The sequence below is a fragment of the Haliaeetus leucocephalus genome, unplaced genomic scaffold (assembly GCF_000737465.1).
Source record: "Haliaeetus leucocephalus isolate CR32 unplaced genomic scaffold, Haliaeetus_leucocephalus-4.0 Scaffold173, whole genome shotgun sequence".
Lineage (NCBI taxonomy): Eukaryota > Metazoa > Chordata > Aves > Accipitriformes > Accipitridae > Haliaeetus > Haliaeetus leucocephalus.
In genome coordinates this window covers 14,316,810-14,332,048 of record NW_010972609.1, presented here as the reverse complement: position 1 = coordinate 14,332,048, position 15,239 = coordinate 14,316,810, and the positions used below count along the sequence as shown (strand labels likewise).

The 15,239-nt window shown below is 45.7% G+C and overlaps 1 protein-coding gene across 1 annotated transcript; it reads right to left on the bottom strand.

The window, feature by feature from the left end:
- Nucleotides 1-7,670: 7,670 nt before the first annotated feature.
- Nucleotides 7,671-12,909, bottom strand: TMEM86A (transmembrane protein 86A). Its single transcript, XM_010563933.1, has 3 exons — nucleotides 12,871-12,909; nucleotides 12,088-12,352; nucleotides 7,671-8,098 (listed from the first exon to the last, which is right to left on the bottom strand). The coding sequence occupies exons 1-3, from the start codon at nucleotides 12,907-12,909 to the stop codon at nucleotides 7,671-7,673; spliced, it is 732 nt and encodes a 243-aa protein (XP_010562235.1).
- Nucleotides 12,910-15,239: the final 2,330 nt, after the last annotated feature.

Below are 15,239 nucleotides of genomic sequence, written 5' to 3'. Positions count from 1 at the left end.
CTTGAACCATTGAAGGATCAACAGATTGACAGATAGATAAATATGCATACATATACATTGGTGCTGGTTCTTTTAATTTAGAGTGAATTCTTCCAGGAGCCACTTGCGGAATAAAAGCATAGCAGTGGCCAACCACAGACATACACTCAGTCTAAGAATATTTTGCCACCTTTGTTCCATCTGGAGCTAGGAAGGAGGTGTGAGGAAACAGGATGCTCCTCCCAGCAGGCCATTAAGTTTTTGAAAGGAATTGTAAAAGACCAAATTAAAGAAAGAGGAAAGAAGCACCCGCTTTTGCTTGCCATTAACTCCTTCAGGCTGCTTTGAAAAGAATTTGGTAGTATTTCTGCCTGGTACTGATTCATTCTCACATCGGGAACCACTCCACTTCAGAAGGGGAGTATGAAGGAGTCTCTGTTAAGCCTGTGAGCAGATCCATTTAATGGACTGGGAGCAGTTACACACTCTGTGTTTCTATGCTATAAATCCTTGAAACCTGTTCCACTGGTGACAGATGGCCTGGTTCAGGATTAATGAAACCAAATATCTGTGCCACTGCATCAAACAACAGAAGAAACTGGCATCAGATCCCCAACCAGAGAAAAATGTCCATACTACCCTGACTTTTTCCTCCTGGAAATTTTGCTGGGGCAGGGGGAAGAGAGACTTGGCCATTTGTCTGAGATTTCTGGGCAGCAAGCAGCCTTCCCAGAGCAATCCTTTGCAGCAAGCTGCCTTCTCCCTGGAAGTGTGGACAAATGGCCATTGTATGTGGGACTGGCTGTAGCACCAAGGAGCGAGCGTGCTTCAGGGCGCCGCATCCCAGGGCACCCAGCATGTGTTGTAACACAAGCCAGGTGCCACCGTCGTGGTGATGCCTGGTTGCTTTGTGTTGGATGTGCTCTGTGGGGTTCATGTGGCTGTGTTCCAGGGCTCCCCAGACAGGAATACTGTAGCCAGCTGTGACTGTCAGTCAGCTTCAGTGGGCCGCTGGGTAGCTCCAGAGCAGAGCCACACGATTGATGGGCAGAACGGTGGCACATAACTGCCTGCCACAGAGGTTCAGTTGGCTACATACTCCATGCTGAAACTGTCACAGAAACAGAAAATGGGCAAGGAGACATTGTATCTGCACAGTAAAAATACCCGGTAAATTAATATATTTAATTGCTGTTATACACAGAAGAAATGAGAAAAAAAAATACATTTCAAACAAAGAATTAAAATAGTAAAATCAGCATAAAAATATGTTAAGAAAACATCCCAGATCAAGTGGCTGTACTGCATGTGGTGACCTTTACAATCACAGTAAAGGAAGTAAGTGCTAGAGACTTTCAGACATGGCAAAATGCTTGACTCCCTGGGGGAGAGCAGCTGCTTCAGTTACATCTTTCAGTGCACTCTGCCTGGAATGCGTGGGAGAGGGGCTGGAGCGAGAGGCTCGCATGGGTACAAGACATGGCTATTAGTGTTCAGGACAGACCAGCCAGTCTGCAGTCTCAGCCAAGCAGAACTACTACTGCTTACCCATTGGCATTTGCTTTTTCCTTCCTTCTTTGTTGTTTTTGTTTTGTTTGTTTTCTAGTTTTTGGAGTTTTATATAACAAAGCATCAGGTTCTGCTGGCCTGACCTTGCCAGCACCGTAGGCTTGGAGCAAGCCCCCCCAGGTGAATTAGGAGCAAGGCTTGGTCCACCAGGAGCCTGCACAAGCAAGGTCTAGATACGTGTGTTTGTACTGATTCAGCACCGTTGCCCAATGGGCTGGCTTTGGTTTCTTGCTTTTTATCTGTCAGGAAAAAGTTTCTTTTATTTCCTGATGCTCTCTCTGTCTTTTGACTGATCCAAATTGGCCCAGTCGTGCTCCCACTGCAGTCTCGGTGCCTCAGCCCCTGCATCCCTCTTATATGAGACTGGCCTTATTGTGCTTCAGCCTCACTGTTGAGCCATCACACCACACCAGTAGCTCATCCTACAGCAGCATAGTGTCACCACAGAAACAATACAAGCCACAGAAGTTTTGGCATTCCTGCCAACTGGCCACCTTTTTTCATTTGTAGTCTAGCTAGAGTTGTATATTTTTATTCTTTACAATAAGAGCAAAAATAAAATAACATTAAGAAAATCTCCAAACTAAGAAAACTAAAACCCATCAAACATTTTAAAGAAACCATAAAAATTTGCATTGTGATTGCTTCTGAGTTCATATTAAGATAAGATTTTACTGCAGCTGCTTCAAAATTATGGTCCATTTCACATGTACACAGCTCACGTTCCTTGGTGTGTAATTCCTCACCTTCATTTGTGTTTGTACAGCAGCTAGTGCTACCAGAACTAAGTAGTTTCTAGCTGTGGTCCAGATTTGAAATCAGTGAACAGTGGCATTTTCATACTGGTTGAGAACATGGTGATGGTTTAGAGCTGTATTTCTAGATCAACTTTCGTTCTGGGCCCTAGGACTGGTGGTACAAGCACTTCCTTTGCTACAGAACCTGCTATTTCTTTGACTCAGGTGAAAAGGAAGTAATTCAAGAAGGATGTGCTGACCTTATTGATTCCATCAAGGCCTTCCCTCTCTGCTGATTTTTAAAGCCAGTAAAACTTAAAATCACTGAAATTAAACATCCCTTTGCAAGTTGTCCCATGAAACACAGCTGACCTTCTGCAGAATGAACATTGAACAGAATTACTTCATTTTCTGTTCCAGTCTTTTCAACGGCCATAGCAGAATGTGAAAGCACTGTGCTTTGGCTGGATTAGATTTATTCTAGCTCACAGTCAGGGATAAGACCAGACTGCAAAATTTGGATGCAAGGTTCATGTCTAAGAATTTGGTTGAGGCTTTTAGAAGAACTAAAAACCATTTGCAAAACTGAAATAAGAGTTCAGACTTTTAAGCTAAACCGTCCTCAGAGTTCAAGTGCAGCTGAGCCCATCCTGTTAACCAGTATGAATAAGTATTTCACATTTGCTTTCCATCTGATGCAAATTGAAAAGGCAGTCACACATTCCACGCTTTAAGAGAAGTCCTGCAGATCCCCAAAAGCATTTTTAACACTAAGGTAGGATAATACTTGGGCCTTATATAGCACTTTACATCTTCAAAGCGCTGTATGAGCATTAATCCTCACAGCATCCTTGTGAGGTAGGTAAGTGCTAATATCCTCATTTTAGAAATGGGGTGAGGACCTAATCCCCTGCTGCTGTAACTTGGCGTAGCACTGGCCCTTATACACTTGTACTATTTTACACCAGATGAGGACCTGGCCCCAGAAAATTTAAGTGACTTACCCAAGGCCACAAAAGGAGCAAGCATGGATAAAAGGCAGGAGAAGTACCCAGGAGGACTTCTGTCATGAGAAGTCAGCAACTTCCTATCCTCTTCCAAGAACACAGTTATGATGCCTCTGCTTAAAAGAGTCCCTGTCAGTATCCAGAAATCAAGCAAAGAGAAGGAGGCACCTGCCACTGAGCTTTACAGTTGCTGTTTGCTTTGATCTGCTTTGTCCAGAACAGCTCCCAAAATTACAATGATAGCAAGCTGAAAACATACAGGTGTTCGTGTCAAACTACAAGACTGGAAAACTTTGAAGAGCCACTAAAAGTTCTGCAGTTTGTCATGGGAATTTTATATACTTGTGTAAAAATATGTCAACTGCCTCCACTGATTACAATATGAAACCTTCAGCAATCTACTTAAAAGCCATGTTACAGTAATTCTTAAACCAATCAGTCTTACAGTTGCCTTAGTATGGAGTAGTAAGCAGCCATGTATTAAGCACAAATGCAATTTTCTTGGTAGAGTAGGAGTAAAGCTGTTAAAATCCTCTGGCTTTGTTCTTCTCAACCCTCCATTTCTACACCAGGTTCACCCTGCTGACATCAGTGTGACTGGCACAGCCCAGAAGGATTACTAGCATTTAAAGACCAGTTGCAATTAGCATTGCTTCTTTGACTTCACTGGGAATTCTGTGTGAGGAGGGTCTATGTACAGAAAGAGATGCAAGGCTGAAATAAATGTGCTACATCTTTTATATGTCCAAAGAAGGAGCCAAAGAATCTCCAAGAGGGTGGTAACTACAGAAGGGAAAGAGAGCAAAAGTAATCGGACCATGTGTGTAACCTCAAGTGACCATAGATGGGAATCACAGAGGGGTGTTTGAATACAGCAATGTGAAAAGAAAGCCTCTGTACTTAGCAAGCAAAGGAGCTGATACTGCTGGGGCCAGGCACACTACACTGCTGGGGGAGCTTGATTCCCTCTGTAATGTCCCTGGGCCAAAGACTGGGTGCTTCTCAAAGACTGTACTCCTGAAAAGGAGAAGAATGGATCAAACCTTGCAGTTTTACAGTGCAGAGACAACAGGAAGGTCCACAAAGGCAGTGCCACAGACAGTCATGTCATTCCCACTTCTTGTATGCTCCCTTTCAAAGTGAAGATTGCCCTCACTGGGGTTGAGGGAACAGTTTTAATCCCAAGAAAAGGTATTTAACAGACTGTCAGCAACTGCTTAGTGTTTCTCAGGGTTTATGAAACCCAAAATTGTGTCAAATCAGTGTCCACAGCAGGAAAGAGCCTCCAGGAAAATGGTCTCATTCAAGTAATATGGATTAAAAGGAGGAATGCAGAGCAGGAGAGAGGTTTTGAAGATTGAGACCCTTCACTGGCAAACCTCCAAGCCAGCCAGGACTGTCCCTGACTTTCTATGCTGAGGGCTCTGCCTTGTGTTCCTGGGAACGCTGAAGCCATTGCAGCACTGGTACGGAGCCAGTGTGGCTGGCCAGGATGCGTCCCAGCCAGCCCGCTCCAGGCAAGGGGACAGCGAGGGAACAACAGCCCACTTGGGCTGCACATGTTTCTGCTGTCCCAGCTAAAGCCACCAAGAGACCTCTGCCACCAGAAACTGCACCTCTGATGGCCAGTGGAGAGGACAGGGCAAGCCTCCTAATAACACTCCAAAGATCCTTTTCTGCAAGTATCCAGTGGCTGATGGTGGAGCAGGATAACAAAGCAAGCCAAGATGAAAAAGCACACAGAAAAGCAACTTGGCCATCTTCAGGAAATTGAAGACTACTCATTTCTAGAGGGGAAGAAAGAGATAATCAAAATTCTAACTTTTAAATAAAGCTTACTTTATCACACATGCATTTCCCTCAAAGCAAAGGGAAGCTCAGGGTGCAGGGGGCTCCTCTGAAGAACAGCCAACTAAGGACTGAGTGCGCTGGACTGACCCATGGCAAGAAGCTGTAAATCAGACTGAAGTGTGCTGTTTGCTCACATGCTGGGGGGGGCGGTTCATCCCAAATGCTTAGATTTCCTCTTAGCTGGGTCAATCTGTTGCAGGAAGAGATTTGCAAACAGTCAAGCTGAGTAACAGCAGGTGACATCTGCAGAGAGCTACACTGCAGGGTTCAAGCTGCGGCCAGGAGATAAGCAATGCTGATGAATGAAGATGTTTTATGGCTCTAAATCCCCTTAGCAATTTACTCTAGGCAGGCCCCAGTGCGCCAGTGAATGAATACTGACAATATCACACAACAGCATTAAAGGGAAAAGATTACACGGGGCTGTGCTATTTACAATGCTTTCCCTCTCAATAATGCAGCTGACCTTTCTGATCTCTGTCTGAAAAGCAGCAGATGACTCCACGGGGTCAGGATGGTTAACCTAGATTTTTGTAATACTGGCTGCATTTGCCCTAACGCAGAAGTCATGGGGAGGCAATGCCTATTCCCCAGCCAGTCCCACCACACGAGGCTGGGGAGGAGCAGGAGACCCACTTAGCACCTCTCAACACCAAGGGAAAAGCTAGCAGGGTTGGTAGGGTTTCCTCAGCTGCCCCCTGACCCTGCCGCACTCCTCGCAAAGAGGAATTCCTGCTCTGCCGACTGTGCCAGGGACTCGGTGCCAGGCTTTCGCCTGGAATGGTCTGGGCATGCTAGGTATGGAGACTGTGGTGACTTTCAGCCCACGAGGGCTGCCCCTCCGGCTCCCTCTGCCCACGTTAGCGGGTGCAAGGGGTTGTTGCGGCGTGCATGGATTCGAGTCGTGCAGTCTGCTCTGGTTGTCCCTGTTTGGCTGCAGGCTTGAAGAGGTGCGGGAACCCTCAGTTAGCTTCCTTTGCACACCTGAGTACACTCGTGTCTTAAAACAAGCCATTGGGGGAGCATCTCAGCCCATGGGAGCGACCCTAGGACGGACAGAAGGAGAAAGCACATTCAAGATAGTTTCAAACAGAAACAGAGCTTGCTGTTAGTTGTCCCAAATAAGAGGAAAAAATACACATATGATCAGAAATGAACTTGGATTAAAAATCAGGGCAACCTCTTCCTATATCTTTTTTAAAGAGTCTGAGAAGTAATCTTGCTTCAGCAGATGGGCAGACAAACCAACCAAAGAATTTGGATCAGAATTAAACAGGCTTTCCCAGCCCTGATGCCACATTCTGACTGCATCTATGTGAGTTTGAGAAGGAAGCAGCAGGCACTTTGAACACACAGGGCAGTGTTTTTCAGGAAGCTCTGCTGAAAAGGGGCTTTCCAAAAACAAGTGTTGTAAAGTTGATTGTTTACCACCAGCTGGCAAAACACAACAACAATCTACATCTAAAATCAGGGCCTTGACCACAGGAAATGCTCACACGAAGATCTGAGAGAGATACTGCAAGCAGCAGTACTGTAAAGCTTAATGAGTATATGGAATATTCTTTGTTAGGATACTGGGAAAGAAAGGCATAAAGGTTAGGTTTCTGTCTGCCATACTAAGGACAATTAGGGCATACATTAGTAAGACACATGCTCAAAGTCCTGCTGTAAAAATCAAAGAAGTTCTTCATGTGCCCATTACATCTCAACTGTCACTGGAGACACCGTGTAACTGTGCACGCATGGCAGGGCAGAACGCACTGGCCTGGCTACCTAGATGTCCCTGAAATCCCACCAAACTCCTAGTTCTGCCACACACGGCAATGCTGACTTGCACCTACAGACCTGCCCTGGAGCAGTGATCGGCCATGATCAAAGCACGCAGCACTGCATGTCAGCGCACCTCTTGCTCTGTGCTCTCTGCTTGGTGTTTTGCTTTCATTCTGGTTCTGCTGGGGGCTGCCCCACATGCTGCCATTTACTGCAAAGCTCAGCCCTCATCTGGATATGCTGTTTTTACTCTACCTCCAGGCTTCCTTTCAGCAGAGGCAATAGCTCCAGTTTGCATACTGAGTTTGTAATGCATAAAAAGAGACAAATGTCGGTTAAATTAATTTTTACCTATGACTTTAGCAGAGATCTGTGCCTGTCTGCCTACTACTGAAAGCAAGTCTTCTAGCACAGTGCATGGCCAAACCTCCTTTCCATCAGCCCTCCTCTTCCCAGACATTCAGCATCAGTTTCGAGACTAACAAGTAAAATGCAGTAGTACAGCACTTCCAAGGAGGAAAAGTTGAATGAGTAGCTACTGCAGGGACAGTCTAAGCTTTCTGATGTTGACTCCACACTGAAGTAAGCTGTATTCAGAGAAAGCCATTGAAAAAAAAAAGCCCCAAAGGTAATGCTTCAAAGAAGCAAAATCAACATCACCAATGTGCTTAGAGAAATGGAGATCTCTCTCAGGGGTGAATGCAGCTACAGCACCTGAGATATAACCCACGTTGTTCACAGACTATTGGCACTCCACCTAGCTCCTCTTTCTGAAGTCCTCTTCATCTCTGCTCTCTACAGCTGACAGTGCAATAAGCATTTGGGCTGCATAGTAAGTAGCCATGATGATGAAGCGCGAGTAGGGCACAGGAAAGCAGAACTTGTTAAGTGCAATGGTCAGATCCGACACCATGAACAGCATCGCGCCGATGCAGGCCGAGAGCTTGGTCCATGTCCAGAGGTCGTTGCACAGTTGCATGCCGGCGACCGCTCGCCAGCCCATGAAGCCGATCAAGGCAATGTAGACAGCTACCAGGTAGGTGAATGGGCCTGAGAGGTAGGAGTACAGGAAGGCATAACAGGAACTGGAAACAAGGCCCATCAACAAGCCGGCTTTGAGGTCCAAAGGCTTCATGCCGAAGGCTGAAGAGTACAGGATGTGTGTGATGGCAAACATCAGCAGACCTGGAAAGAGGCATTGACATAGCAAATGTGACCTTTCATCAGTGACTGGCAGTTGGTAGCAGAAGAAAACATGTGGCTATATTGGGTTTTAAATATACTGCAACAGGCACGGGCTTAGATGTCCTCGCAGTGTTACAACCCTTAACGCTCTCAGTGGGAACCATACTGACCACTTGGGACCATTTTAATATAAAAATCTGTGCACAGGAGATCAGCCTTAGCACCAAGCTCTCGCCTCAAGAAAAAGCCCCAGCGCATCTACAACAGCAGCCAAGTACAACTCTGTTGTGATGCAAGCCTTTTTGCTGAGAGGCCAGGTGAACTAAGCTGCTGCAGAAGGAACAAAACTTGGTTTTCAGGTGGTTCCTCCCCTGCTTTGGATGGAAGAGTGGGGGCAAGGCAGACCAAAGATCATCCCCTCTAACTATCCAAAGTGTTTTGCCCATAGGTGATGTGTGGAACAGGAAAGCTGGAATCAGAGCAGTGTAGGAACAAAATGTGAGAAAAGATACCAATCCCTCTGAACCCAGACACAAAGCCTGACCATATTTAGCCACAAACCCAAAGGCACTTGGACTAACTCTGGCTTCTACTCCATCTCTGCCCATAGCTAGCAGAACCTAAGCTGGAAAGAAGCAGCTGGCATATTTCATGGACTGCATCAATGTGATCTGCCAACAATTTCATGGCTATTTACAAGATTCAGATGAACCTTAGCTGGAATCAATCAGTGAAAATAAAATGCCAGCTTCCCTTTGAAGTGCAACACCCCTGAGAAATGCCAGATGTGGGTGTTGGAAGGTACTGCCCATATGTTATTAACTTGCCACTAATCCATTTGACAAAAAATGTCATGTGTTGGTACAGCTGATGACTACTAGCTGTCACGTCAACTGTAGATAATGGGCCCCAAACTGAGTCCAGCTCCTCTGGTTCCCAGACCAACACATGGTGCAGCTGCAGGCTGTCCCACTTTATCCTGGGTTATCAGAGTAGCTGAAGTTTTCATGCAGCTCTAAAGCATGAAATGGAGAAAAGGATCTAGGAAGCTGAGTCCTCCAGCAGGACACTTGTCTGCATTTAAAGCATGATGCTGTGGTGTAAAGGGCAGTCACTAAAACCTGCTGCTGGCAGACATTTCTTCATCCTAATACTCTTGTGTTGAGGTAGCTCTAAGAAGGGTAAGTGCTTTTTGGGAGGACCAGATCAGACATCCACTGACAGATGAGCCGTGGTGGGATGAGAGGGGAACCTGCAGGAGGGAGGGGGCTGGGAGGGATCTGGTCCACAAGGTGAGGCTAGAGAAAATGGACAGCGTGAAGGGGAAAGAAGTGCAAAGGAGGGCAACGAGAAGTTGATGTTTCACAGAGCTATTATACATCATGGGCACAGCACTGAGGAAACGGAGGAGGGATCTAGGACAAGAGCTGTTTATAGTGTTTTAGTGCAGGAAAGGGTAGAGCCCTGGGGGTGGTAAGGAGAAGAAGGTTACTTCGCCCTAGCAGTGAGAAGTGGTTTTTCCTTCAACAGCATTATATGGAGAGTTCTGGGATGGGCAACTAAAGAATGTGTTGCCCTTCATGCAGGCAGCTGTCAATGAGGAGGAGGACAAGCAGGAGGAGGAGGAGGAGAGGTCAGGATGTGGCAGCCAAGCAGAAGCCCAGAAAGGCAGGAGGAGTTTTGTGATATGTGGTGAAGCTGGTCACAAACAAGGGAGTCAGCTCCCAGGTTTGCTCATTCAACACCCACAAATCAAGCCAGGAACTGGGGAGACCTGTGACAGCTGCACAGGAAGGGGGTTGCATTTCTCTTGCATTTCTAAGCCTTTGGCTTGGCCCTCCCAACCACATCAGGCAGACCAGCCCTTCTCCTCTCTGTCCGCTTCCTTCCCCCTCCCTGCCTCTGGAGTTTCCCCCTCAAGCTGGCAATAAGTCCTTTTTGTTAGTCCCTGTCTTCTTCACAGAATGCATAAATTGTTTCTAAGTGCCTGCTATCAAAGGAGGTAGATGTTAACAATGTAAAGTATCTCATCTTCTACATGCAGTAAGACACCAGTCGGAAAATAGTGTGTTACTAGTGGACTGAAACAGCAAAAACAAAAAAAAGTCAAGTGTGCCAGGAGTAGGTTCCCAGGCTCTCACTTCCCTATAAAGTAATGAACAAATGTCCTTTTATAAACTCATTGTCTCAAAAGCTATTCAAATCAGTCCAATTCCCAACCCTTTTTTCAGCCTGAAAGCTATAGAAACTGAACAGAAAGTGTATTTTTATCTAATATTTCCTCTTATTCCCCTGAAATTTCAAATTCCCACAAACGATGATGTCAAAAGTTTGAATATTGTCAGTTGTCAACAACAGCAGCCTGCTGAGTTTTAAACAGGAGAAAATATGTTTTGCAGGAGAGGTGAAGAATGAAGTGGGGTGGTACACTTTATCTGCTAACAGCTGAAACGCAAATGTTAACACTTCACTGTGGAAGATGGTAGCTCAGATGAGCACAGACTGAAGCAGGCAGGAGACAGCCAGGATGAAGGCTGAGATTTTCAAAATGCTCCAAGAGTTCTTTTCTTCTCCTTAAGAAGAAAAGTGTGTCTAAATCCACAAAGCAGCACTTCTCAATTGTGACACTAGGGTTGAAAATCCAACTTATTTGCAGATTAAAACACATTAACCAGATACTGAATTGCTGTGACTGGTTGACCTTCCTCTAGCGCTAAATTGGAGAGGGGACTCGGAGATATCCCAGCTACATGAGAAAGGAGAAGCTTAGCACAGTTCAAGTACAAAAATGGTCATGGTGAGAATCAGGCCTTGAATGTTTTCCAAGCCACAGCTCAAGGAGCAACAACAGGAGGCAAAACAGAAGCACAAGCAGTTGGGCTGAGGCGACCTGCGCTGAGCCGGGTACCCCTGCTAGGACAAGGCCCGTTGGTGGGAATGCCAACACTCAGCACAGAGGGGATGGCACCCCAAGAGAAGGCTGGATGGAGCTCCTCAGCAACATGGCCAAGGTTCAGCCAGATAGATCCAATCCCCAGGGCTTAATCTAAACCCTACCAAAATCGGTAAAAATTTTTACATGAACTTTTAATGAGATTGACATAAGCCCTTGGGAAGCAGGATTAAAAACAGATTCAGAGCATTTGGCCTCTCATATCTGGCATTTCACACACTTCCCTCTCATAAAGAAAGAGCTTGTGGGAATCTCAGAATAAAACTAAATACTGACCTGAGAGTGGGTTAAAAATAAGCCTTTGACTTTCAGAGCTGACAACAGCACAAGTCAGCAAAGTTCCCTCGTCTCATCACATTTTCCAGTGGGACAGTCACAGGCCATTGTGGTAGGGTTTGCCCTTGATTCCCCATCATTTACATGCCTTGCAAAACAGACAAGTCTTGTACAACAGGCTACATGATTCATACTGATGAGACTGCAGGTAGGACAAGATTTCTGATGCTTTGATTTCTAGCATCCACTTAAACACTTCCCCCCGGCTATAGGCTTGTCTAGCAAAACATAAGGGTCCTCTCCACCTGTTCTCCACTGAGGACCTTTGCACCATGTGTCCTATTTCTGATCCTTGTACAGAAGGGCTGACAGATCTCCCTGCAGAGAGACAGGAGGTAGATACTTCCCATAGCTTCATGGGAACTGTCAAGTGCCATGAGCATTTCCTTCTCTTCCCCAGGGATTCTGCCCATGCCACCTTCCCAGCACCAGCCAGCTGAGATGCTGCGAGCACGTGCCAGGAAACCAAACCTGCCCCAATTACTTCTCTGACCTCAAGAGAAGCTCAAGAGAAAGACTCATCCATGGTGTGACTCCTCTAACCACAATGGATTTTAGTCAAGGGATGAGTACTTCCCACTGCCTGGGGCTTAAGCTAGGGTGGGAATAAAGAAAACACTTGGCCCAGCAACTCATTATTAAGTAAAGAGGGTAAGTGCTGGACACTGCGGCATCCCTTTAGGACTGACACCGCACTCACCATGAATGAAGTAGCCCTGCTCCTGCCAGATGAGAAAGGCGTCTCCCACTGCCGAGAATATGAGTCCTGCTAGGATGCGGCTGGCACTCCGGTGTGACACTAAGAAGTTAATTCCATGAGCCAGAAGGAAAACCCACAGGCAGAAGATGGGCAGACATTTGATGAGGGCACTGAACCAGGAGGGGCTGGAAGTTGGCAGCCAGAGGACAAAATAGACACAAGTGGCTTTAAAGAAGGGCACCAGTTTGGGGCCTTCACTCTTCACCTAGAAGAAACAAACATTAAAAAAAGAGAAATTAATAGGATCATCAGAAGTATCAGTGGAATAAACTGCATAACAGAACTGTCTCCTTCCTTTTGAAAGCTGCTCTTTCATGTATACTGTCAGCTAGCAGCACTTCTACCCTGAGAAAGGCTGGTTGAACTTGACCATGATCCTCAGCCTAGACCTTTGTGAACCTCTCTGCTGGAAACGCTTCTTGGCTGGCAGGGTGGGGTTTGGGTGGTGGAGATGGAGGAAGTTTTAGATACTTTTTATCTTTATTTGTTCTACAGAAAACATTTAGGCCATCAGTCAAACTTCTCTGGTGATCCTGGCCACCTATCTTGTGTTTAGACTAACCCCTTTTATAAACTTCCTTTCCTGTAGCTGCGAAAACACAGCACTCCCCCAGCAGCAAACAAGACAATACAAATCTTCCCTCCCATTTTCGTGAATCCTCTTGCTTAGCCAGTTGCAGATCACCCTGAGGATACAACCTCTCTTCTAACCCATTGCCTCACCTGCCCTGTAGCCTCATGCCTGGAGCTTGCTGTTGGCATCACCACATGACTTCAAAACCCATCACATCAACCTCCCAGGTGGGGATGTCACTTCCTCAGCTGACTAACATCAACATCAATCACATGTTGCTTTGTTCTAGCATTACACTAATAATATACTAACCATATTGCAGGAAATGTTTTTACTCAGGGCTCTACTGTGTAAATCCAGACACAAAAATGCAGTGTGAGCAGTAGGCTACTCATAACAAAGCCACGGCAGAGGCAGGGCACGGAGCTACAGACTCCACAAGCTGGGTCTGCTCTCAACATACACTTAGCTGAGACCACTCTGGACAGTGATAAGGTACATACTGTGTTCACCTGCCCTTCCATGATACTTCTGCATTTTAGTGCAGGTGGAGAAAACCCCGCATGAGAAACAAAGCTATGATTTTATTTTCTCCTGGAATACAGCAGAGGGCCAAAACAAGGAGCAAAGGAAGAGACTATGATTGCCTCACGTGCCTGCCTGAGCTATGTCATCAGGTCTTTTAGGAGGCCTGTTTTCTCCTGCAGCTAAGGGATTGCAACCTCCAGAGCTCCCCCGCAAGCAGGGGTTCACTCTCAATCTTCTCAAGCAAGATTTAGTTGCTTAGTATCATGACTTCCCACTACTTGTGGCCAATGCACGCAGAGGCCTCATGCATTGGAGGGGAACACGGGGGAAAATTTAGAGGCGTCGGAGCTGGGTTCACACTGCAAAGTCCATCAAAATCTAAACATCCATGTGTGACATTCTGGGGTTGCTTATCTCACGCAAGGAGCCCATGCTCCAAAAACCTGCAAAAGAAACATTGGTCTTTTTTTCCAAATCGCTTGGCCCTATTTCTGCTTCCTGCATCATGAGACATTGCCATGACACAAAACCAGCATCCGTCTTCCTTTGATGCAATGTGCCGTGGTGCAGATACCTAGAATGGCTGAAGACTGCACAGCAAGTATCTCCATGCTTATGGTGCTCAGTTAATAAAGCCTAAACTCATGAAAATTCAGAAGCTTTTACAGACACAAGCAAAGGGAGTCAGGCGAAGCTGGAAGACGGAGGCAGTGGAGGACATCTTCACATGCAGTATCTAAAAAGGGAATGCAATCTCTGAAGCAGCAAGACCATAAATAAAGGGCATCCCAAGAAGACAGTACTTTCAAAATTGTTCTTGCATCGGACGGAAATTTCCCCAGCACATCAGCAGTTTCTTAGCAGTAAGGTATTTCATTATTCCTGTATACATTATTCATAGGCTCTTGCCAACACAATTTTTAAACACTCCATTAAACAACCAGGCTACAGGATTCACTCACAAAAGGACATCAGCAAGCCGTTAACTTTCTTGTATTACATGGGGATCCCGTCGTAAATCCTCTACTTAGGTTGTCTAAATTAATCACCATTTACCACTTCTTGTCTACATTCCTTGGGAGACTTCTGGCAGCAAATAACAAATGAACTTGAAATAAAAGTCATAAAAGCCCACATAGTCTCACAGTACTAGGGGTGCCTGGGAACTATCAAGTATTGTAGGGGGAAGAGTAGAGCCAAGCTTCCCCCTCCTTCAGATCCAGCACCTTGCCCTTCTGAAGAGACACATCAGGCTCAGACTATCCAAAGCCAGTGCCTGGCTCCAGCTCTGCCTCCTGCCCTTCTGACTCTTTTTGTATTAAAAATGTAGTTGATCACATTCATCCTCTCACAGTTGCAGGCAACAGATGACAGCACTTCTGGCAGGGTTTCCTCCTCTCCCCCACCAGTTGTGGAGGATCCTCACCACACCGTAACGAGCCCAAGATCTTCAGCACGAAAAACTAACAACCTCCAGAGCTACAAAGTGCGAAAGCATTTTCAGTATCAACAGTGCTCCAGGCCTCTGTAACAGTCTCAGCTAAGGTAGGTAGTTTTGTACCTCTGAAGACAAAAGTTTATGCTGAAAGATGTATGTCAAGTTCAGCCTTGTTTGCAATACATCACAGAGGCACTGTTAGAAGCATACAGGAGAGTATTTGGGTTAATAAACACAGGAAGTTTTATTTAATACCTCATATTAAAAGAAAAACACCTGCTAGGAGCAGTTACCATTACAATCACAGCTTGCCCTCCCCTGTGTGCGTGCATGATGAGACAGGTTTTAATTACACTTGTCATTTTCCCCGGGAACCTTGCCTTACTAAATGTAAGATATGCACTTGTGCAGAAATATTATGTTTGCTTGGTAACCTTAAAATTACCATTTCTTACTATTGGAATGTGAATTTTCCAAGCCCAGCCAGCATTATTTTAAAATAATGGTTTGTAGTATTTCTATCCTAATAACAGTTAAGGAATTTTTCAGGCA